We start from the raw sequence: 25,198 nt of genomic DNA on the forward strand, positions 1-25,198 counted from the left end.
CGCATGAGGCCCTTAACTTCACGGGGCCCAGGGCTTGCGCACCAGGACTCTTCAGTAACATTTTCTATTACTTTATTAATCAGAACATTATTTTTACTTAAATAACCAAAATTAAACATATTTATTGCCATAGGTAATGTTCATTCCATTGGTATCATCGTCGTTGCACTGTCCATAATGTTTACCTACATCGTTGTGTTCGTATATTTGCTGCAATGTCCAGGTTTTGTTGTCTGTCTGAATTTACTGTTATTGCTGAAATTGTCTTGTCGTTGTTTGCCTACTCTGTTTGTCTCTGCAGTTATTATTTTTTTTTCATGATTAAATTCCTTTCATGGAATTCTTGTGCTGTCTGAAAGTTAAGTTTGAATGGGTTCATTTGTGCTGTAGTTGTGCTGATTTAGGCTTGTTTTCTGTGGGTTTATTGTTTTAATTTTATTTCTTAATTTGCATTCATGAATTTTTTCCATGACAAACAGTGAAAACTGCAATGGCATATGTCCTAGAAATTGCATTAAATCAAAATTCCTCATTGCATGAATTATTTAAATAACGTAACTACTGAAATATGTATTCTTTCTTTGAAATCTGAAAAAAGGAACAAGAGTAGTTTATGCAGGTAGGTAAGGTTCAATCAGTAAATAAAGAAAAAAAAAACAACATATGAGCTATTAATACTTTAGTGAACCTGAAGCTAAGGACAAAAACAAGCTTAATGCAAAGCTACATTGCAGCCAAACTAAGCTCTAAGACTTCAGACCAATACTTGCCGTCACATACATACACTGTACAAAGAACCTACTATAGCAGTCCATAAAAAATATATCAACACAGCAATATAAAAATGCATTTGCCATATTTACATTGTTCAATATAAGATTCCTGGGTAACAAACAATTTTATCATAAATATACAAATTATTGATCTTTCATATAATATAGAATTCTTCTTTTTTAAAAAAAATTGGATGGTATCCTATTTACAATTTTTTTTTTCTACAAATATAAAAACATGTTACCATTACTTTTAAAAAAGTAATAAATTTATACAAATTATTACTACTATAATATTATACACTTGTGCCAATGGGTGGCTGAAATTCTGAAGGCAAGGAATAAATTAGCCAACATTTAAATTTTTCATAAGTTCTTAACACATATAATTTATTATGACACAAAGTGCCAGCGAGTGAAAAAAATTATAAATTACCAAGTTTGCAATTTAATATACACCACTGAATTAAAAGCATGAACTAGAAAACAGTTTGTATTTACTAATTCCACATGTTATTTTAAGAATTATTTGAATAAGAAAACATCTTCCTTCACTTTTCTTTTATTGTTTTATACTTAACTTACTTCATTCTTCCCATACTGAACCTGAATGTTTTTATGTGTGTTCCAACCATTTATAGTTTCTAGCCTGGGACAAGCCACCCATTATCGTAACAGTGCACAATGTAATACTTGTATAAATGAATAGAAAATATGGAAGAAGCATAACTGTGCGTAATGTTATATCGATATGTACCAGACACAATAAACACACATAATGCAGTACTCACATTAGTGTAGCTAGAGTGAAGGCTTTTTTGAGCTAGGCCTTCTCGTGATAATTAAAAAAATTAAAAAGCCATACACAAATGTCAAAAAAAAAAAAAAAAAACAAACAAGAAAATAACATTTTTAAAGGGAATCATGTAATTTTGTTGGCAGGACAAAATTTCAGCACTGAGATTTCAAGCAGACCTTTCAGAACATGTTATTGTAACATCAATACAAACAGTTACTCTCAAGTGCCACACATATCACTGTAAACCTTCCTTACAGAGCTTACACAAACATGATACAGGAGACATAACACAGAGCAGACACTACACAATAAAATGCAGATAAATGGAATGCTTGTTCGTGAGAAAAATCACTTTTAATTTTTAAATAGTGCTTTTCGTTGTGCATCTTCAGAGAATGGAAGCATCACTGAGAATATGGAACTCTTGTCGCTAAACAATGGAATGCATTTTGTCTTGAAAAAGAGGAAAATAAGCGGGGTACGAGGTGGAAATGGCAAGGAAAGGATGCACATAAAACAATCCTCACACAAAACACTTTTTTTTTTTTTTTCAAAAATAAATCTTACGTTCTACAACAAACCAAGAATGACCTATAGCATCACATGATGTAGGATTCTTTGCAAATTGAAAATTAACAACAAAGTAAACATTCAAACCTTAACATAAACAATGTATTAATTTCCAATCAAATGCACAAAAACTGGTTTATTTTCTTTAGGGCTTTTAATCAGCTACATTTATTCCTTGTTCTTCAAGTATTTTTTCATGTTAGCTTGTTGCTATCACATAAGACTTAAATGATTTTCTACCAGTCCAGTTATGAGTAAGTACCTTACAATGCGTTAATTTATTTACTGTTTACGGGCAGTATTTACTTCTTTTTAGTGGCAGTTGATTTAAATAAGTTTTTAAATAAGTGAATATGAGCTGCAGGAACCATTAAATAAACATGAAACTTGAACTAACAGTTAAATTTTTTTTTGTAATATAACCATGCTATTCAGAGATTTATCCTATGTATTAGAGCTATGAGATAACATAATACTCTATTTTAATATTATAAAGCTTGTATTTTTAATTGCAAATCATTGCACTATCTTACACAACCAGCAGCAGAATTTCAACATCCCCACTGATTAAATGGTCTTGTAAGCTAACTGATTCAAAACAAGAAGAAATACACAGACAATGTTACCTAAACATATGCAAAACTGAATGCCAGGTACAACTGCAGAGCATTTTTGTTCAACACCTGAAATAAAGAAACTCTTACATGCATACATGATGAGTAACTAAAGCAAAACAAATTACGAAATCTAGATTGTGTGGTTGACTTGCCTGCAAAATGTTAGATTATCTTTGTAATGAAGGTACAAAACAATCATTGTGACAGCAGTTTCACATGCGGCACACAAATATAAATTGGAATGGACTAAGTATAAGCAGTTCACTGTGATGTGATTGGCCAGCACTGAACGTTTTATCAGAAGTGTCAAAGAATTTCTCTTTGTTAATTTTATTTAGGGTTCTATAAGTACTCAAAAAATATTCAATATTCGTCAATAATTTGATATTCAATATTCAAGAATAATTTGATATTCAATATTTTTTTTCTCCAAATTATTTGTTACCAATAGATAGGTCTTTACCATGTCGGACACAAACACCAAAAAAATTAGTGAAAAAAGGAAATTTGTAATATGATTATTTGAAAAAATTAGATTTGTACTGCAACATTATTCACTCATTGTTTAATATTTAACAAATAATCAATGATTACGATTTAAAAATATTAATAATATTCTATTTTATGTAAGTAACAGATCAACAAAACAACTTTCAAGCATAAAATTTACTTTTTTAAGAAAATGCATTTGCCAGGTTATATTTTTATAATTCCTTCTTATTTTACACTCATATAATTAGGTACTCTCTTTTTTATTTTACCATATTGTGGATCAATTTTTCTTGGACTCATGTGAAGTGTGAAAAAAAAAAAATTTCACTGTATGTTAAAATCAAATTAGAAAAAAATGTTTGGTCTTTGTGAATATTGTTATATTCAATTTAAATTTGATTTCAATGAGGGGGGGAAAAAAAACTGTATCTGCAGAAGCCTAATATCATCACGTGATCGGTAATAATTACGGACAGATTTTCTGGTTTAATTTTAGGCAATTTCATTTTTAAAATAGGCAGATTTCGTTATATTATTTTTATAGTCATATATTAGCTTTATTCATGAAAATGGTATTATTCAACACATACTTAAATATTTCCAAATCTTATTTCACCAAAAGATTCATATTGAATAACACATGATGCACTCATGCAATAAAAATAATTAGTAATAAGCAATTTTAAAAGTACTCAGAAAAATAAATATAAATCAGGAAATTTAGTTTGCTTGAAAAATGTGGCAACGTCATTTATGAAAAAACACATTAATGATAAGTAATAAGAAATGCAAGATCAAACTACACAATATTAATTTTTTCCAAATCATTTAGTTACAATTTGGTACATAATTCCTAAAAATTTAACTAATTTTTTTTGAAATTTAAGTTAAGTTTTATCCAACTGCTGATAAAATTAATGTTTTTAGTTACATTTTGTGCTAAATGGTGTATTGACTTCCATTTTGGTGTTATTTTGGTTTTTTATCGCAATTCACCAAATAATATTGTCCCTAGTAATTACCACTTAAGAAGTGACGACAAAACTATTCACTACAGAAATAAAAATGTTTTTGAAACTAAAAACCGAATTTTTGTACTTTAAAATGTTTGTTGCCAAAGAAATTGCAGAAAAGTTTGTTGTTTGTAAAATAAATCTATGATTTTAACATGTTTTGTACCATCAATGTATAACTTTGCCTAATACAAAGGTTAAATACAAGAACCCCGTGGTGTTATATGCAAGTTATCAGAAACTACAAATATTGAAGACTCCACAAGGAATTTAAAATATGGTGAAAAATGTTTCACATCCAAATACACACAAGTAACATATTTTAAGAAATCCCATTAGAAAACAATTTTCACAACATGATTTATGATTACCATCAACAATTGAAATTTTCGTAACTAGTTGTAATTCTATGTTACATATTAAATGCAATGATGGATGAATAGACATAAAAAATTGTTTCTTACATCAAATGACATATACATTATAGTAAAAAACACATAATTACTGGAATGAAAATTCTAAGAGAGTTATCTCGTAGTATAAAATTATGTACAAAACATTCTCTGATAAAAAATTGTCAGTCTTATTTTCAAATTTTTTCTAAAAATTTTAAGTAAAAATTTGGTTGTGCCATGAAGTATACAAATTTTTTATAAACAACAGTAATAACAAATGCTGCAATAAAGTAGAAAAATGGGCATGCCTTTTTTGGTGACTTTGCTATACAAACGCAACAATTTCGTAAGTCACCAAAACTAATAATATGTGCTTCATTCTGTACAGTTTTGTATATACAGACCAAGAACACTATAAGAAATACATAGAGAATATAATTAAGAAATTCAAAATAAAATGCAAATTTAACATTACGTAAATTTTAATGTTCATACAAAAATATACAAAAAGATACTTAAACGCAGTAGAAAAGAAGAAAAAAAATTATAGTACTTGGTAACTGTGATTTAAAACTAGGTTTTGGGTGGTATATTCCAACCATAATAAACCTAAACCAATCTAGTTAAGTAAGAATTATACTTTCATAGGAACAAAATAACATTTTTCTCAATTTTCAAAAATAGACTACAGTGCCAGAAATCACCTTCATTCTGCAGTACATGAACGAATCGAACTAAAAAATTTTAACGGGAAAAAAAAACCTCTTTGTGCATCTTAATCATAGTAGTCTTCTGGCCACGAAGTTCGGAAAAACTGCCGTGCATTGCTGGTAAAAAAAAAAAAAAAAAAAAAAAAAAAATTTTGTAAAAGGTGGAGACAATAAATCACATCACGCGAGTTCGCCACCCGTGCATTTTTTTGGTTTTCGCATCGGAACTAGACCAACAAAAAAAACTTGAGAGATGGGAAACTGTGTTCAGTTTGAAAGTTCCTGTCACGTTTGTCCCCGGAAGCTGGCGTTCGGACGTCCGGATCGGCGGGGACGTCCGGCGTCTACCGTCGGCGTTCCTCGCGTTCGCACCTGCCCCGGAAGCTGGCGTTCGGACGTCCGGATCGGCGGGGACGTCCGGCGGTCTACCGTCGGCGTTCCTCGCGCTCGCGCCTGCCCCCGGCATGGACGGGCCTAGTGCACGAGCACGGCGCACGGCTGCTACAACTCGAGCTCCTCCGCGGTGCGGGACAGGCGGTTGTTGTCTATGCGCCGGCGCTGGCTGCGCCTGACGGCGTCCGCCCGCCGGTACGGTTCGCTCTTCAGCCCCAGCAGGATGTCCTCCAGCGCGCCGTTGTAGACCTCGTCCTGCTGCAGCAGCTTCTTCTCCTGCACCAGGCGCGTCTTGCACTTGAGCTCGTTGATGACCGCCTCCTGCGCACACCGGCACGGTGCGGCTGTCACCACACGGCTCCGCTCCCCGCCACACGCCCCCACAATCACAGCCTTGAGCCGGGGAGGGGCGGATCTCGGTGGTACCTTTGAATATATATATACTGTATATAAGTCGCGAGTGTATAGGTTTTATTCTACGTTTTTTCAGGAGCGTATGATGGGCAGCTTGGGAACTTCCACCGCTGCAGTGCGCTGCCGTGACGCCCTGTATCGTCTTGGGTTGTTATTTGCATGTTAGAGCGCAGCACTGTCGCCCGCCTGTCATCCCCCCCCCCCCCCCCCCCAACATTCACTGCAGCTCAAGGTCGTTCAACGGGGAGTTTGTGCGTCACAAAACTGTAGGGATGAGAGGTGGGGCAGAGGGTGGGTGGAGGACAACGCGTGTTTGAGGGAGGGTGGTGAAGGGGTGTTTGAAGAGTTCGACACTTGTCCGCTAGGGACCACCACAAGTCGATGCCCTAGAGATGGTGGCGATTGCGGCGGTGAATTAACCAACTACCTCAAAACCGTGTTAGAAATTTTAACCTGGGCTGGCGACTTCTATACAGTATATATATTCAAAGGTGGTGTGGAGTACCTCCCGGTTAGAGACAGTCCGAAACTTGAATAAAATGGGTGCGTGTACTTATGTTAGCACATTAAAAGTTATACTTACTTGGCTTTATAAACGACTAACTTTAATAATAATAATCAAAACAAATAAAATAATAAAAGTACTAGAGAGATATTATAATTATGTTTGGTAAAGCACGTATCCAATAAAATTGTAATAAATGCTTAGTATTCAATATTAATATGAACACACGTATAAAAAATAATTTATGAAAATAATTATACATACGGGAACATAACCTTGTAAAAGTTTATAAACACAAATTCAATCACTTATATTCACAATAAATAATTTTTTATATTCCCAGTATACTAAAGTATAAAATTTAAAATCTCTCTCTCTCTCTCTCTCTCTCTCTCTCTCACGCATGCACGCGCACGCACACGCGCACGCACGCACAATCACACACACACAATCACACACACACACTCACTATAGTTTTTATTTGTATGTAGCCTTTTTTTCATCCTATTACACTTTAGTAAAAACTCACTCTCTTCATTTATCCATAACAAGCCTAAATAAGTAAAACAACAATTACAACAACAACAACAACAACAACAACAACAACAACAACAACATAACTTACTTCAAACGTTAGGTGGGGTCTGGAGTAGATTATTTTTGATATCACTCTAGGAAGCTACGAACTTCCAAAACACTATACACAAGCACATGCTACAGCTGTTGTGTCCACACAAACTGTAATGACATTTCCCTGACTAACTATTCATTTAGCAATGTGTTCATTCCATTATATATCAATGTTAAAAATCACAGAATATGCTTACCTAAATGGTGAAATACAAAATTAAGAAGAAATACCCTTTGTTAATAAAATCTCCAAGAGACTTTGTTACTTTTATGCAAGTACATACTTACTTATTTCAACTATTTTCATGCAACACTTTTCTCAGGAACTACAAACTATATCACCTATTTGGAAGATGCACACTATCTTGTAAACTTGTAAGCAACACACTATACTCCTCACAAATTTATCACATCATTTCAAGAAATTATACTTTCATACAGAATGAGATCCTTACACTGTGACTAGCTGCCAAACGTTGTTAAAGGACAACATGACATCAAAAAAATATACATGTATGTATTTGTATATATGACAAACTTCATACCGTCAAATATCAAACATTACTTACGTGGTATAAAGTATAGTGGTTCTCAACCTTAAAAACCCCCCACAACCTACCTAACTGACAGTCAATTTTACTAAGACCCATAAAAGTAAATAAAGGGATTTAAAACATATATGATACAATAGTGTAACAAAGACACGTGATTTAATACAATAATAAATACGATTGTTAGTTTTATAATGTCAAATAAGTATGATTGTCATTTATATAAGCTCAGAACAACCCAAATTTAAAATAAAATTTTTAAACTGCCATTTTCAGGCCCTAACTACAGGACCAGTCTGAATTGTTCCGTGGGTCTACTCCATGTCGCGATTAGAAACCAACCTTTGTATTTTCAAAAAAAACCAAAACTGTTAACTCATACTTTTGAATAAATCTTAAGGTTTATACTAAACCGGAGACAACAAAAAACTCAGGGGACACAAGCTGTATCGACCTGACGCACATTTTACATTACTCTAAGTCTCACAGCTGCACATACTGTGACGAACCGACTGCATGTCAAAGTTTTACTCATGAGAGGCCAAACATTATTTGCACCAACAAGTCTCGCCCCTAGCGCTCTGATAATGTTGTCACCAATGCAAACAAACATCCACGTATTTGCAAACACGAACATACATCCTCCACAACAGATGGGTGACCACCACTCGGTCTCACCAGCTTGCCGAGTATAGGTAAAACCAATACAGTACATCCATAAAATAACGTCCCATTTATAAACTTTAATAGTATAAACTGTAAGCTTTGTAGTGTGTTGGTTCAAGGTCACAAACAGTAACTCAATTTTATATTTACCCCATGCGCGAATACTGCTTTGTTGTTTTCTTGCTTGTAGTGTAAAAGAAGTTGCTATTTCCCCAATTAGTAGAGGGTGAACTTGTAAGCTTTAATTGGCAACAGGGTAGAGCCCCTCCCCCTTGGAATCTCTGTGTACGAGAGTGGTTGAACGGCAAAGTCCCTGACCGTTGGATTGCTCGTAATGGTCGAGACGACACAGCTTTTTTTCCCTCGCCTCCACGTTCATCTCACAATGCCATGTGATTTTTTTTTCCTTTGGGGCTTTATAAAAGATTGTGTCTACGTTCCGCCGCTACCTAATGATTTGCCAGAGTTGAGGCAGAACTGAAGAGGCTTTTGCTTCCATTACTCCGGACTTGTAAACCAAAGTGTGGGAAGAAGTGATATTCAGGTTGGATGTATGCTGTATAACTAAAGGTGTAAATATTCAAAATCTGTATAAAAAAAAGTATCTTTACCTTCCATTTAAAGTATGATTGGTAGTTATAAAATATACCATTGAAACAGGGACATTTTTTTTATGGACATCCTGTATTTTATATTTTCTAGGCTTCAAAATGGCCATAATAATTGTTTTTCAAAACGTAACATAAGTTGTTACAAAAGGGAGCCCATTCCAACCACGCAGACCCTTCCTTGGAGAGAAACATGTCGATTTTTATCCTCTAATTACAACTCATAACTTTGAACTGAAGCAAAGTCACTTGAATCCTTAAGGGTCCCACCAAGCTAAGGGTGTATTTGTGTCAGTGCGACGCTCACTGATGCTTCTAGCGCGGTGTCGCCTCTGAACCGGTGCTCAGTCTTCTCGTCGTGCATAGGACAACTAGGAGATCTGAACAGCGACCATAATTTTACAAGGCGAAGAAATGAAGATAACGTGTTTCAGCTATTTTCACTCACAAAAATTCAGTCTTAAAAGGGAAACCTCGATACAGTACTCCTTATCCGCCCTCAGCATGTTCTTAAACGCTTTTCATGAAAAGACACCACTATGACATCTTCAGCAGTTTTAAACTGGCATCGTTTCTTCCAAAGCTCTGCACACAGTTTGTGTGGCTGGGTAGGCGGGGGCCTAAGTACTTACTTATAGTACGTTTTCAATAAAGAATGATAAACCATCCTGTCTAATTCAAGTTGCAGCATTTGTTTTCTTGTTGTTGGTATGGGATGAGCAAGCCATCTTAATGGTAACTGAGAATATTAGGGCGCGGTTACACGGGAGTCTGAACTACTTCAGGTGAACATGTTCAGCTGTTGAGTGCGGTTACACACAGTCTGAACATGTTTCGTTCGAGGCCATTTCCCATTTAACTTAAACAGGTTGGCAAAGTAGTTCAGATTGACATATCTTCTACATTAGCCTCTGATTGGCTGTTTAGAATATAAACAGTCTTTTGCAGAAATTCAAGATGGAAAGTGTTTCTGGCACAAGTTCGAGTAATATTTTACCGTATGCAACAAAAAAAAATCAACATATAATTATATATATATATATATATATATATATATATATATATATATATATATATATATTTTTTAAATTGATCCTGACCTTAATTTTCTTAAAACTGAGATTCTCGCTCAAAAAATAATAAAAAAAAAGTTTAAAAATTTTACTGTGCATGTTGTTTGAATTCCCGATTTGTAAAAAAAATATTGAGCAATATGTAAACACATTCCATTTATGCTGATAATGCTGTATAAACAAGTGAGAAAATCCCGCGTTTTCTGGATACAATTACAAAATAGAGATCAACAATTCGTTGACAGTAGACAATCGGTTTTAGAGCTAAACACACTTTTCAGCAACTACCGTGTAACCGTACACTTTCGCGTTTGTAAACGTGTTTACTTAAACATGTTCACCTGAAGTAGTTCAGGGTCCCGTGTAACCGCGCCCTTAGGCTCTTGTATTTGCGTTAAACCTCTATACCCAAGGTTTTTTGCACAGTACCGCAAGTGCAGCAAAATTAAATTTTTAGATTGATGGAAAAATATGGACTTCACACATGGTAAGATTTTCTAAATATTCTGTATTTTGGTGATCATTTTGTTTAAATATTTTGCCTGAAGAAATCTCTTTTGTTTGATGGGGGGGGGGGGGGGGGGGGGGGGAAACCTAACAACCCCTGCAACATGGAAATGCAGAGATTTGATATTAAATCTACTAATTGTAAGAACTATACAAACAAATACTAACAACTTCTCTCGTAATTTTTTTCATTATCAGGTTACAAAACAGCTTCTTCTGAGCTGTGTGTCATTGAACCAAGCATATTATCCTAACACAAATCATTAAAACAAAAAATATTTTGTATTTTTTTTTTGGCTCTAGTCCTATAGTCTATAGATTAGGATTCAGAAATATGGTGTATTCATTTGTTTTGTTCTAATCAAATTTCAGTTTCCTCTACACTACATTTTATGTAGGCCTATGTAGAAAATATTTTTTCAGTAATTCCAGCAGATATGTCTAAGCTATTTTAGAGCTTAAGACCAGAATTTCAGAGACATTTTTAATGCCTTTCCTTCCCACTATTTTATCAATGATGTGTTTCGAGCAGTATCTCAATATGCTTACAAATCAGCCTTATTTTCAATCTTTGAGTCAGAACTGCACAATCTTGGCAGTATGCTCAGAAAACTGTCACAATTTCCCCCTTCTTTACAATTTTATCTTTTTTGGAATGTGTTATCCCCCCCTCCCCATTTCAATTATTTGCACACCCACAACCCATCTGGTGTTTCTTTCTTGCCTGTGTACTCCCGATGCCAATGGGAGACATTATCCTCTTGAAGCCATCGGTTGTACAAGCTGCCAACGTAATCATGACCTTTAGCCTTGAAACTTTGGAGCCAAAAACTTGGAAGGATTAGCTTGTATTGAAAACTTGTGCCTTATCACACTCCACACCCATGTAACATTTTCAGTTTATGTAGGAGAGAGCTCTAGCCAACCCACAATGGTGAGAAACATTTTTACATTGGTGTGGCTATTTTGTGTACTATCTCGCCTGGTCAACAAAAGAGCCGGCAAAACATCAGTAAATAGGGAGTTGTTAGGTAAAAGCATACTCAACCTTAAAAATATTACAAAAAAAATACCAGTTGGGCTGACTAATTAGCTGTGGTAGAGTCGGGAGCAACAAAGACTACGCTTACCTTCGCAACATTACTTGCTGATCGATGCGTTTTTGTTTACAGTAAAACGTCTGATGACAAAAATTTTTTTGGATCAGTGATGGTCGTGAAACAATTTCTGTATTTGAAAACTGAAATATTGGTACTGGAGATGCAACCCACTATTTTTATTACTTTACACAACAGGCACACAGTATGTGAAAAATTTAATTACTTTTGCTTTGCATTCAACAACTATGTTAAGTTTGCTAATTTCTTTTCAGTGTTCTTAAGATTCAATCTTGCACATCATGTTTTATTTTCTGTTAGGGCTATTCCTCATTATGTCTTTGTAATCAGAAACTCATAATGAATAGAGGTAAACTTCAATTTGCTCACCTGACTACCAAACACCATGCAGAGCTTTGCAAAAATAAACACAATCAAAAAATGGTCAAAGGTTTACAACTTTTGTCAGGCACTTAAACTCTTTCAATAAAATTATATATAAATGAATGAAACTGGTATATTGCAAAAAGATTTTAGTAAAATGTTCACAGCTGTATGGTTGATATCCTCCTCTTTAAATCTTAACAAAACTTTTTTAAGTGTGGAAAAGGCTAAATCTATAATTTTGATTATCGTATGCAGGAGAATTTCAGAAATTAATCTTCAAAATGTCGGACAAAGGCCTGTCACTACATGTTTGGCTTACTGCTACGAAATGATACGGCCACTGATTGCAGAGGGCAAGACAGCACACCTCTTCAGGGCCTCTCTCGCAAGGGCGAGATGGTACACGGTGCACCTACCTAGAGTAGCACTTGGCGTTCTCACACTTTCCCACCTCAATGAATCAAGAACACACTCAGGTGAACACTTCTCTTTACCTCACGTACTCACCCAAAACACAAGCTAAATATGTGAAATCTTAGGGGAAGCCTACGATTCACTCATCCTTCAGGACATACCTGAATACTCACGTTGGCAAGCCTTCTTTTCAACCCGATGTTCCCCAAGTTCATGCTCGCTTTTTTTTTCCGTACAACAGGTGTATTTATTTGGAGGGGGGGGGGGGGGGGGGGGGAAATTGCGGGCATTTATTATCCAAATGCGCGGGTTAAACTTAAAAGATGTCATTCTTAAAATTAGCAAGAAGTAATTATGAATACTTTAAAACATTGTGGATGGTTGGTTATATTAGGTAAGTATAGCTACATTAAAAATACTGTAAAATCATTCTATGGTTGCTTAGCAAATAACTTTTTAATATGTAGCTATCCAGCGTTAGGAAACCGTTTACATGATTTCACAGTATTTTTAATGTAGCTATCCTAACCTAATTGACCATTAGTTATAATGAGTTGTATATTTATTTACAATGAACAAAAAAAAAAAAAAAAACCCCCGAAGAAGCACGATCAGGCGTTTGGCTCTCTCATCTGTTGAAAGAAGGCTTGCCAACGTGAGTATTCAGGTATGTCCAGAAGGATGAGTGAATCGTAGGCTTCCCAAATCTTAGCAGGGCCAGCAAGTGTTTCTGAACAGATGCGGGTCCAACTGGAAACTTCTGACGAGGAGCAAGACGGAAGCCTCTCCCTCACCCCCCTCCAAGAACACATTGGGTCACAAGTGTGTATTCAGGGGAAAACAATAGCCAATCAGCTGCCCAAGTGTCAACTTCTCGTACAGCAAAGCCCCATTACTAGAGATAAGATTTTATGGTTTTATTTTTTTATGAAATCCACTTATTAAAAAAAAGATAGCATATTACTGAAAAAATATGATACTTTAACATTCCATGATACTAATTTCTCCAAAACAGTGTCGTTTTGACTGATATATGATGAACTTTTATACTTAATAATTTGTAATAAGCATGTTTTAACTATTCAGAACAAATAAATAAAATTAATCTATTGAGTATTTATATGTTTGACAAATGTATTAACGTTATAATGTAAAAATGAGCACCTACTAATTACAGTTGCAATATTTTAAAAAAAAGTAAAATTTTCTAATTATTTTTAGTATTTTTACATAAATTGTGGTACAAACCTTAGGCTGAATAAATTCCTTTCATTGAATTTAATATTTAAAAGACTACATTTTAGTCATTATGTTAAGTTTTGATTGAAAATGCTTGATAGTTTCATAATTTTAATGCATTTTGGTGCTTTGGGTGTATTAACTTGAATTCCGGTGTTATATGGTCTTTTGACAAGCTTTTCTGTGTTATTTTGGTTTTATCGCAATTCACCATATAATCTTGTCCCTAACAATTAATCAGTATGTACCTTACTTTAAAGAATTTCTCACTTTGTGTATATTTTTAGATTCCTCCAAGGTGGAGGCCTTGATCGCCGGAAGATTTCTCTTGTCCGCGGCTATGATATTTAAAATATTTTTATTACTCCCGAGACACCACTACCTCCTATATAACCCATAATGAGTGTATCGAAGGGTACACGAATAGCCCGAGTGCCCAGGTTTTTGCCGGGGAGCAAGGCCACGATCGCCGGGAGAATTTTTTTAATATATATATTTGTTTTTTACATTTAGCATCAGTTCAGTACTTTGTTATTAAAGAAGCAAAACTGTGGGTTTTCTAGATTGTCATTATGAAATTTTACTAGATGTTTTATTTCTTTATAAGTTGACGCTGTGGAAAAAAACATCCTAGAAGCACATTAGGTCCATTCAAAAGATATTAAAGTTTTAAACTACTGTGTGTATTTGAAAGTCAAAAGCTGCAATTAAAAGTTTCAAAGGATTCATTGTCAAAACAAAATGGATGCATTTAACTAGTTTACAAAGAACTAAGTAAGACAAAGAATAAGCACACACACAAACATAACAAAACAAAATGAACACACACAATGTAAATGAGTGTGTGAAAAATGTGTAAATCAATTATTCGTGCAACATATGTTTATATTATAAACAATAAATCTGTTTATATTTTAAAAAATAAAAGCAAACAGGAAAGCAAGAATTAATTTTATTTTAAGTTTTGTGTTAAAGTAAATAAAATACTGTATATATGTTAGATAATAGATAAGATACATTATTCAAGAAAAACCCAAATCCTCTGAAGCCAGAATTTAAGGTATGCTCTAGAGAAGCAGGATGATACATACAAAGAAACTACACACTTCACAGAGGTGGTGCATAAAGCGAGTTTACTGTACACGGAAGCAGGATGATGACAATAATTCTAGCCAGCACACACACCAAATACAAGGAACATGACCGTTAGTACAAAATGTTTTTTTTTTTGCGAAATACCTATCATAATTCTGAATCCATCACCATTTCATTATATGTACTTCATCTAAACCACAGCTAACAAGTACTCCACAGCTAAGTAGGCTGCATGGATGTGGTGGTGTTGGAATTTGATGATTAAGGTTTCAACAAGTGCTATTGCACATCTGATGTCTTATTCTAGGTTTGCTTACCAATGAAAGCTGTGTCTCATATGGCATTTGTCATTAACATTTCTGTAAATTTATGACTCTTCCTTTATGTGTGTGTTTCGTTCCAAATTTCATAACCAGTCATTTACAAAGTGCTGCCAAATAACAATGAAACATCATAAAAGTGTCCACAATATTGATTACTTGCAAGTCTTTTCATAACTCACAAATAACGTTTAGTCAAAATCCTTATAACTAAATTTGGAATAAAGCATAAAATGAAATAGTTAACTTGCATGGTGTGTGAGACTAAGGCTTAAGAACTGAGAGCATAAGCATAAACTCATTCATCTTATCTTGTAGAACTGAAGACTAAATAAAGGACTGTGATGTTACATTTATAACTTTTCTTACAATCAAGACCAATTATGATCGAGAAAAAAAGATAGAGAAATCGACAGAGAAAGATATAAATCGACAGAGGGAGAGATAAATTGACAGAGGAAGATATAAATAGACAGAGGGATAGAGAAATCGAGAGAGAGGGATAGAGAAATAGAGAAATCAAGAGAGAGAGAGAGAGAGAGAGAGAGAAATCAACAAATAGAGAGAGAACTCAACAGAAAGAAAGACACACGCATAAAAATGCACATGTGCAAAGGAACATGTCAACAAACAGTTTTGTGAACACATAGAGGAATATAAAGAGACGGCATGATTAAGAAAAAGGATAACACAAGTAACTTTTTGAAATGACATTTTATTTCAATTCCGGTACGTTTTCTGCCAAAGTGGTGGTTGTTAGCAAGCAAAGTCATCTCAGACATTTCTTTCAGGAATTGCCAAGTCTGCATCACTTGCTCTACTGTGAGATCTAGCGCTGACATAATTAATTTTTTTTTCAAATATAACATCCTCGAGACCAATGGGTGTGGACATGGTGCGACCATATGGCCTTGAGTACAAAGCAGGATGATGTCCTGTTAAATGAAATAAAAGAAATATCTTATTTCCTTTATTAACATTGACTATTTTTATCAGTCTCAATTTTAATGTCTCAAATGGATAATTTTTTGTCAGAACATGTAATGCAATATATCACATAACTTTTTGTGAAGAATTTCATAATAAATATATATAAAAAACAGAAATAAAATTAAAGAAACATAAAATAAGAGTAAAAAAATTATGATGGACATACACTAAGCTCCTCAATTTAGAATTCAGCTAAATGAAATTGGTTCAGTGGCCTTAATTCTGTTACAATGAGGAACTGTTGCATTTAAAGACCAGAATCATTAATTTAGCTAATTATTGTTTAAGTGCATATGGTATATAACACTTTGCGGGAAACCAAATCACTTAATAGAATTTGAAACGAGACACATGTAATTGTACACGAGTAGAAACAGTATATGTAAATCTGCAAAGTGCCTGCACAAAGTCAATACTGGTTATGAATTGATACTACTGGATGGAACTACAAAAAGCTGATATATGCTCGATCCACACTTAAACAATAATGAATAGTTAGTTATAAATGTTAAGTCATCATCTTCATGCACATGCAATGAAACTGAGAGAAAAGAACTGCATAAATTGTATGTGTTATCACAAACTTGCAACACACAAACAAATAAAAAAAAAACTGACATAATAGTATTTGCAACTTCAAGTGTAAAATAATACCTATATATTTCATTAAATCAAGCAGTATGTGAACCTCTGCATACTTATTTAAAGAGATGAAATAACTTTTTTTAAAAAAAAAAAACATTATTGCGATCACTAACATTTACTGCTGTAAATTGCTGCATTACTGTGACTGCTTTGCTAGATGCTAAGGCAAAACCGTGCATAATTTTTAGTATCTTTAATTGTTAGACACTAGCATGCCTAATTCAGTTATGCAGTCTGACTAGGCACTAGAACTAATTCCAGGCACATTACTTTACAACTGAACATTAGCAAAACCAAATCATGTTTACTAGGACCCACTGTACTTTCGAGAAACAGACAAACTGTCATATTTCAAGCAAAAACTGATTAAAACTGTTTTTATTACCAAGACTATTAGAATTTTTTTTTAAAGTGAAATAACTGATGCTGGCAAATTTACAATTACCTCAAAAATAAGGAAGAACAGTGGGCGGTGCATTGGAAAATCACGTGCATGTCAACCAATTACGGTTCATCAAAAGACAAGCGACAATTATCCGAGATGTACACATGCGCGTGGAAAAAAGTGATTCACCCAGTGTGACCCAGAATGTGAGATCAAAATCACTTACTAGGGTTACAAATTGGATCCCTGCAGATTTACGTGCGGTTGGAACAGAAGTCTGTTGTTACAGCTCGCGTGTTGCAACTTCAAGATAAAAAAAACATGAGAATTTGAAGAAAAACTGAAACAATGCTTCTAACAACTACAAAAAAGAAACACAAGGCAAAATAATGTTTTATTCAAACAAAAGCATTATATAAATTTTTACATCATGCTGTAAGCAAAACAAATAGCACATAGAAAAAATATATATTTAACAGGAAAAAAAATATCACAGCTCATGTTAACGTCACTCATCTGAACGTAAAACACTTGTCAAGCATTCACAATGCACAATGATATACACAGAGCAAGCAGAAACTGAGAGTATTAAAAGCTCCATTCAGACTACATGCAAAATATAAGGGTCTCTAATAAATTAAAAGAGCAACAGTTATCAAGGATTGTAAGTGAAACATCGGCCCATGTCATGCCAACAACACCATTTTCAGAATTCCAAAAAAAGTCACATTCACAAAGCGAAACATCATAATAAATAGCATGTATCAAAAAAAATATATTTACAACACACACTTCTGCTCATATGAAGTGCAATCAAACATTCAGTTTGACACTGAAATAAAATGCAAGTCGGTACACATTATACAGGATGTACACAAAGATACGTGACAATACGATACATCAATGGAATACAAAAACGTTTCCTGCAGTACGTACGTACATCTTAGGAACACTACTACATGCTGTTTGTAACTAGTGAGTGCACAAAAAATTTTTTCTACTAGTGCAGAGGTTGTGTGAAAACATGCATCTCTCTAAATGGAGTAGGTCATGAGAATTCCGACATGTTCCTGTGCAGCATGCAAGTCGGAATAGACGTCTTCCCGCAGTCCGTTATGTTGGAACGGCAACATTTCGCTGCAGCTCACAGGATGTGGGAACTCATGCATTTTCCTGTGCAAGGTTAGGTCGTAACAAACATTTTCCTGCAGTGCATGAATACAAAATGTTCCTACAGTACGTGTGTTGGAACGGCAACACTTCGCTGCAGCTCACAGGACGCGGGAACACATGCATTTTCCCGTGCAAGGTTTAAGTCTTAACAAACATATTCCTGTAGCGTGCGAATACAAATTCTCCTGCAGTACGTATGTTGGAACAGCGACACTTCACTGCAGTTCATAGGATGTGGGAACACATGCATTTTCCTGTGCAAGGTTTAAGTCGTAACGAACACGTTCCCGTAGCGTGCGAATACAAGTTTTCCTGCAGTACTCGTGTCGGAACAGCGACACTGCCCCGAGTCGCTCGAGTGGAGGGGGAGAGGCGTCAGCGAGAAGGGGGGTGCGGGCGGACTACCGGGTCCCGCCACGCGCCGACACTCACCTGCTGCTTCTTCTGGTTCAGCTTGTTGCGCTTCACCACCTCCTCGCTGGGCCTGTGCGCGGCGTCGAGCGCCGCCTGCTCCAGCCGGCGACGCTGCTCGTTCTCTTGGTCCGCCACCTGCCGACACAACCGCGACCCTTCCGTGCTGCCCCCGTTCCCGCACTTCAAGTCCGTCTCACATTTCCTCAACCGACATTCACCAAACTATCTACATGGTTCCCACTCCTTTTAGCTAAAATAATTTCAAGCACTTTTCAAGCACATTCAAGGACTTTTTCAAAAATTTCAAGGACCCAAATATTATGAAATAATTTCAGTACGTATATTTTGAAAACATGCAGAATTTTTTTTTTACTGTCTATTACTTACAAGAACAGAAAGACAAAAGCTTATCGGAGGAACAGTAACATTGCAAACTGGCTGAATTTAACATTAAACCGAACTTTTATCAGAACAAAAACATTGATGACACCATAACTGCCGATAAAAATAGTACATAGAAGATATCTTATCGTATGCCGTCGAAAAACGGGGCATTAATCAATGTAGAATTTATTTGAACATACCATAAATATCGTAAAATTAAATTGCTGTGCCCCACTTTTAACTTGTTCTAAATAAATACAACGTAATTATAACTCTTACAAACAGTGTAAATTTTATCAAGCACTTTTAAGCACCTAAATGTTTTTTTCAAGCACTTTTAAGGGCCCTTGATTACTTCAAACTATTTCAAGGACTTTCAAGGAGCGTGGGAACCCTGATCTAATATTCCTAAAACTTCAATCAAATGTTCACAATTACGATTCCTTGAGCGACACATTACAGCTATAAATTACCCTCTTTTATCGCATAATCGTCACACCTGTATTTCAGGACATCAAAATTTGGATAAAAAAAACTTCTCGCATGAAACTCGCATGAAGTTTTTGGTCCCGCTGTTAGATTCCGAGCGCTTCGTGTAGGATCTTTTCCATGTAAAATTATGTTTTTTTAAAGTAGAAATCTAATATTTATTCAGAAATTAACTACCTATTTTACTTATTTAATTAACGGAAATACGAGGCTGTCAGACGTGTAAATTTTCTTGCGCCAAGTTAACTACACTTGATGGCCCTCACTCTTTCGTGGTAAGTGTGTACTACGACGAAAGTTATGCTCGCATTCGCGTTTTTTTTTTTCTATTTAAAGTCGAAGAAATGTTTATGTTGCATGAATTATTAATTTAAATTGTTCGGCGTACTCTTGTATAATCCACTTTTAAATAAACGTACTTTACATGAATGGGTTTTATGTTTATGAATAACTTTACTTAATTTTTTTTTTCTTTGCATAATAGTTAGTATAAAAAGTGCGACGATTATGCGATAAATCATGGTAAGTTTTAGCTAATATTGATGAGAAAAAATTATGACCCAACAAAGAATGCGAGAACTCTACATGTATAAATGAACAGTAAAACCCCTTAATTAATAAAAATGACAAAAAATAAAATAACCAACTCAACAAGCCTTAAATGATACCCCTTTTCAGGCATTTGCGAGAAGACAAAGAGGAATTTTTTAATTTTTTTTCTATAATTACAAATTTAAGCTATATATCCAAAATTTAAAATTTCTGGCTTCACAGGGCATCATTAAAATCTTCAAGCTTTTCCCTTTCATGCAAGCTAACTCCTGTAATGCATACTACTACAACAGTCACTATGCATACATAAGTCCAAGTACGTGGACTTCAACAAATACCCAAAGCCTGGTCCAATGCACTGTCCAAACATAAAATTTAAGACTGAAGCATTTAGCAAAATGTTGCTAAATGTCTAAAAAAATGCAATATGATGGGAATAATACATTTTAAGTATTCGCAAAAGAGTTTACAGTGGTAAACTTGTTCAGCCCCCCTCCCCCGCCATCCAGACGAATTTGGTTTTGACCAGGAATTTGCCAATAACCAACAGGTCCCCCATGCTACTCCACCTTCTTGCCCTCTCACACAAGGGGAGGTCAGCTACTCGTTATCACAGAGATTTTGTCCGGAGCCACAGTACATGCAGGGCTTGACTAGAAATGAAAGTGACGCAAGTGGGAGCTCTAGGTGGCCAAGCCTTTAGGAAATAATTTTGTCACAGACATTAGTGAAATAACTTAGATTACTTGTTATGTTTTTAAAATGATGAGTACGATAGTTAATGTTTTTGAAAATGCTTATAATTTTTTTTTTTTTTGGGGGGGGGGGGGGGGGGGGGGCGGGAGGATGCTGTTAAAGCTGGATTTTTGATTGTACCAATGAATTTCTTTATGTTAAAGTGCAGTGTTTGCTATGAAAATATTTTACCCTTAACAACAGATAATCCAACACAAGTCTGGGATATTTCATCATACCAAGAAAAAATAAAAGCTATATGAAAGACTTTTCAACAAATGCATTAAAAATGAGTGAACATCTTTTGTGAATTTTAATTTTATTTGTATTATGCAAAGCAGCAAAAGTTTAGTAAATAAACGAAGCAGCAATTATTATTTTTTTACTGTCGCAAAATTCAGCAACACTGCTTTGTTGGTGCTTTGTTCATACATTTAAGTGTACATTAATGAATTCATTGATTCATACATAAAATGTGTTTAATTCATAGTACTAAAAGATAAATTCATATTTAAGCTTGTGTGACCAAACTTAATTTTTTACATTTTTTTAGATTGGGATGAAATTTTTTTAAACGATATTAGATAAATTTATTTACTGTAAAAGTGGGTCCTATTAATAACGGTTCAGTTATTAATTGAAATAACACTTTCAAAAGTATTAATACTGAAGTTAGTAGAACTTGTTAAATTTTCTTTTTGGTTTACTTGTTAGAAACAACCAAAAATCTTGGAATTTTTTTATCAAACAGAGTGGTTATTCAATGTTAGGATACGGCAACACCCACTCGAGCCACTGGTCTCCCGGAGAGCGCGATGCCGGGCTCGGACATTACCTTGAACGTGCGGACACTTTCAAAAGTATTAATACTGAAGTTAGTAGAACTTATTAAATTATTTTTTTGGTTTACTTGTTAGAAACAACAAAAATCTTGGAACATTTTCACAAACAGAGTGGGTTTTTCAAATGTTAGGATATGGCAACACTCATTGGAGTCACTGGTCTCCCGGAGAGCGCGATGCCGGGGGCTCGGACTCTACCTTGAACGTGCGGGTGAAACGGACGAGGAGGGAGAAGAAGGTGTTGGCGTCGACGGTGCGCGGCGACTCCCCGAAGTACTCCACGCACTCCCGGAAGGCGTCCTGCGCGCTGCGAGCGTCCGTGCGCAGCTTGCGCAGCTTCTCCTCCGAGTTGGCGAGGAAGTCGCGCAGCACCACGTTGTGGCGCTCCTTCCCGCGCAGCTCCGCCTCCTTGCGGACGGTGTCCATCCCCTTCTCCAGCTCCTGGACGTCCGTCATTATGTTCTCCAGCGACACTGCGGGGCAAGCGACCAGTCACGTCCCCTCATCCCCTCGAGTTCAGCTCTTCCAGTGTAGCGGGAGGGGAAAGAGCAACAGAAATGTTACACCAGAATAAAAGCAGAGACTAATGTAAAAATATTCAAAACTGAAAACAACATATGAAATTCGGCAGGAACTAGTTATGTTAAATCAATATCACCCATTGCAAAGAACGAACACCTACAATATGTTTTACATTCAGTAACGTTTCAAAGTAGTTTCGTTACTAAGGAACCAAAAAAGCTGCGACACGTGGTTCTGTGACTGTAAATCGGCAAGTGTTTCGTACTGAAACTGTTACCGGATAACATGAAGTCTAAAAATGATAGCCGGACGTCCGATGATGCCGGCACCAGATGAACCACCGAGTCTTTCCCGGTGGCCACCAGGATCGCTTGAGTCAATGGCGGCAAAACGGCGCCGTGTTTGAATTTTGAAGCGTCCCGACACTTTGGATCGGTTAGTATAAATCTAGGGTAAGCACTGTTTGTAAATCCCTCACCGACGGCGGCCTTGTCGATGTGGAGCAGCTCCGACTCGAAGGCCAGCAGGTCGGGGAACTTGCGCCGCACCGTGTCGGCGATGTAGTGCAGCAGGCAGATGCGCTTGTCCGTGCTCTTGGTGTCCAGCAGCGTGTCGAGGCTCTGCAGCTTGAAGCCGTACGCGGGCCCGCGCTTGCTGCTGTTCAGGTAGTTGCCGAACGCCAGGATCACCTCCAGCACCCGGCGCAGCTTCCTCGAGCTCTTCACCGAGCTGGACGCCGAGATGATGGCGTGCACTTGCTGCAAGCGGACGCGCCCGCGGCTCCGGTTAGCGTGCCCCCCCTCGCCATCGTCACAGACTCAGCTGGTCGCAAGAACAGTTACAAATTATTGCAAAATTTCAAGATTACCTTGCTGGAAAATTTTCCTGCATCTCTCTATATCTCTCTCTATCTCTATCCATCTCTCTATCTATCTATCTATCTATCTATCTATCTATCTATCTATCTATCTATCTATCTATCTATCTATCTATCTATCTATCTATCTATCTATCTATCTATCTATCTATCTATCTATCTATCTATCTATCTATCTATCTATCTATCTATCTATCTATCTATCTATCTATCTATCTATCTATCTATCTATCTATCTATCTATCTATCTATCTATCTATCTATCTATCTATCTATCTATCTATCTATCTATCTATCTATCTATCTATCTATCTATCTATCTATCTATCTATCTATCTATCTATCTATCTATCTATCTATCTATCTATCTATCTATCTATCTATCTATCTATCTATCTATCTATCTATCTATCTATCTATCTATCTATCTATCTATCTATCTATCTATCTATCTATCTATCTATCTATCTATCTATCTATCTATCTATCTATCTATCTATCTATCTATCTATCTATCTATCTATCTATCTATCTATCTATCTATCTATCTATCTATCTATCTATCTATCTATCTATCTATCTATCTATCTATCTATCTATCTATCTATCTATCTATCTATCTATCTATCTATCTATATCTATCTATCTATCTATCTATCTATCTATCTATCTATCTATCTATCTATCTATCTATCTATCTATCTATCTATCTATCTATCTATCTATCTATCTATCTATCTATCTATCTATCTATCTATCTATCTATCTATCTATCTATCTATCTATCTATCTATCTATCTATCTATCTATCTATCTATCTATCTATCTATCTATCTATCTATCTATCTATCTATCTATCTATCTATCTATCTATCTATCTATCTATCTATCTATCTATCTATCTATCTATCTATCTATCTATCTATCTATCTATCTATCTATCTATCTATCTATCTATCTATCTATCTATCTATCTATCTATCTATCTATCTATCTATCTATCTATCTATCTATCTATCTATCTATCTATCTATCTATCTATCTATCTATCTATCTATCTATCTATCTATCTATCTATCTATCTATCTATCTATCTATCTATCTATCTATCTATCTATCTATCTATCTATCTATCTATCTATCTATCTATCTATCTATCTATCTATCTATCTATCTATCTATCTATCTATCTATCTATCTATCTATCTATCTATCTATCTATCTATCTATCTATCTATCTATCTATCTATCTATCTATCTATCTATCTATCTATCTATCTATCTATCTATCTATCTATCTATCTATCTATCTATCTATCTATCTATCTATCTATCTATCTATCTATCTATCTATCTATCTATCTATCTATCTATCTATCTATCTATCTATCTATCTATCTATCTATCTATCTATCTATCTATCTATCTATCTATCTATCTATCTATCTATCTATCTATCTATCTATCTATCTATCTATCTCTATCTATCTATCTATCTATCTATCTATCTATCTATCTATCTATCTATCTATCTATCTATCTATCTATCTATCTATCTATCTATCTATCTATCTATCTATCTATCTATCTATCTATCTATCTATCTATCTATCTATCTATCTATCTATCTATCTATCTATCTATCTATCTATCTCTATCTATCTATCTATCTATCTATCTATCTATCTATCTATCTATCTATCTATCTATCTATCTATCTATATCTATCTATCTATCTATCTATCTATCTATCTATCTATCTATCTATCTATCTATCTATCTATCTATCTATCTATCTATCTATCTCTCTCTTCTCTCTTCATATGTATATATCACCCACCCACTCACGCACCATTCAAATGTCCCATTTCTATATTAAAATGTAAGCAGATTAGTGATGGGATTTTCGATACTGCGATACC

The 25,198-nt window shown here is 35.1% G+C and overlaps 1 protein-coding gene across 1 annotated transcript; it reads right to left on the reverse strand.

Moving 5' to 3' along the window:
- Window positions 1–664: 664 nt before the first annotated feature.
- On the reverse strand, window positions 665–25,144 carry LOC134536470 (formin-like protein). Its single transcript, XM_063376189.1, has 5 exons — window positions 25,129–25,144; window positions 22,878–23,216; window positions 22,076–22,350; window positions 18,894–19,010; window positions 665–6,083 (listed from the first exon to the last, which is right to left on the reverse strand). The coding sequence occupies exons 1-5, from the start codon at window positions 25,142–25,144 to the stop codon at window positions 5,871–5,873; spliced, it is 960 nt and encodes a 319-aa protein (XP_063232259.1). The 3' UTR covers window positions 665–5,870.
- Window positions 25,145–25,198: the final 54 nt, after the last annotated feature.

The sequence above is a fragment of the Bacillus rossius genome, chromosome 11, assembly GCF_032445375.1.
Source record: "Bacillus rossius redtenbacheri isolate Brsri chromosome 11, Brsri_v3, whole genome shotgun sequence".
NCBI classification, from domain to species: Eukaryota; Metazoa; Arthropoda; class Insecta; order Phasmatodea; family Bacillidae; genus Bacillus; species Bacillus rossius.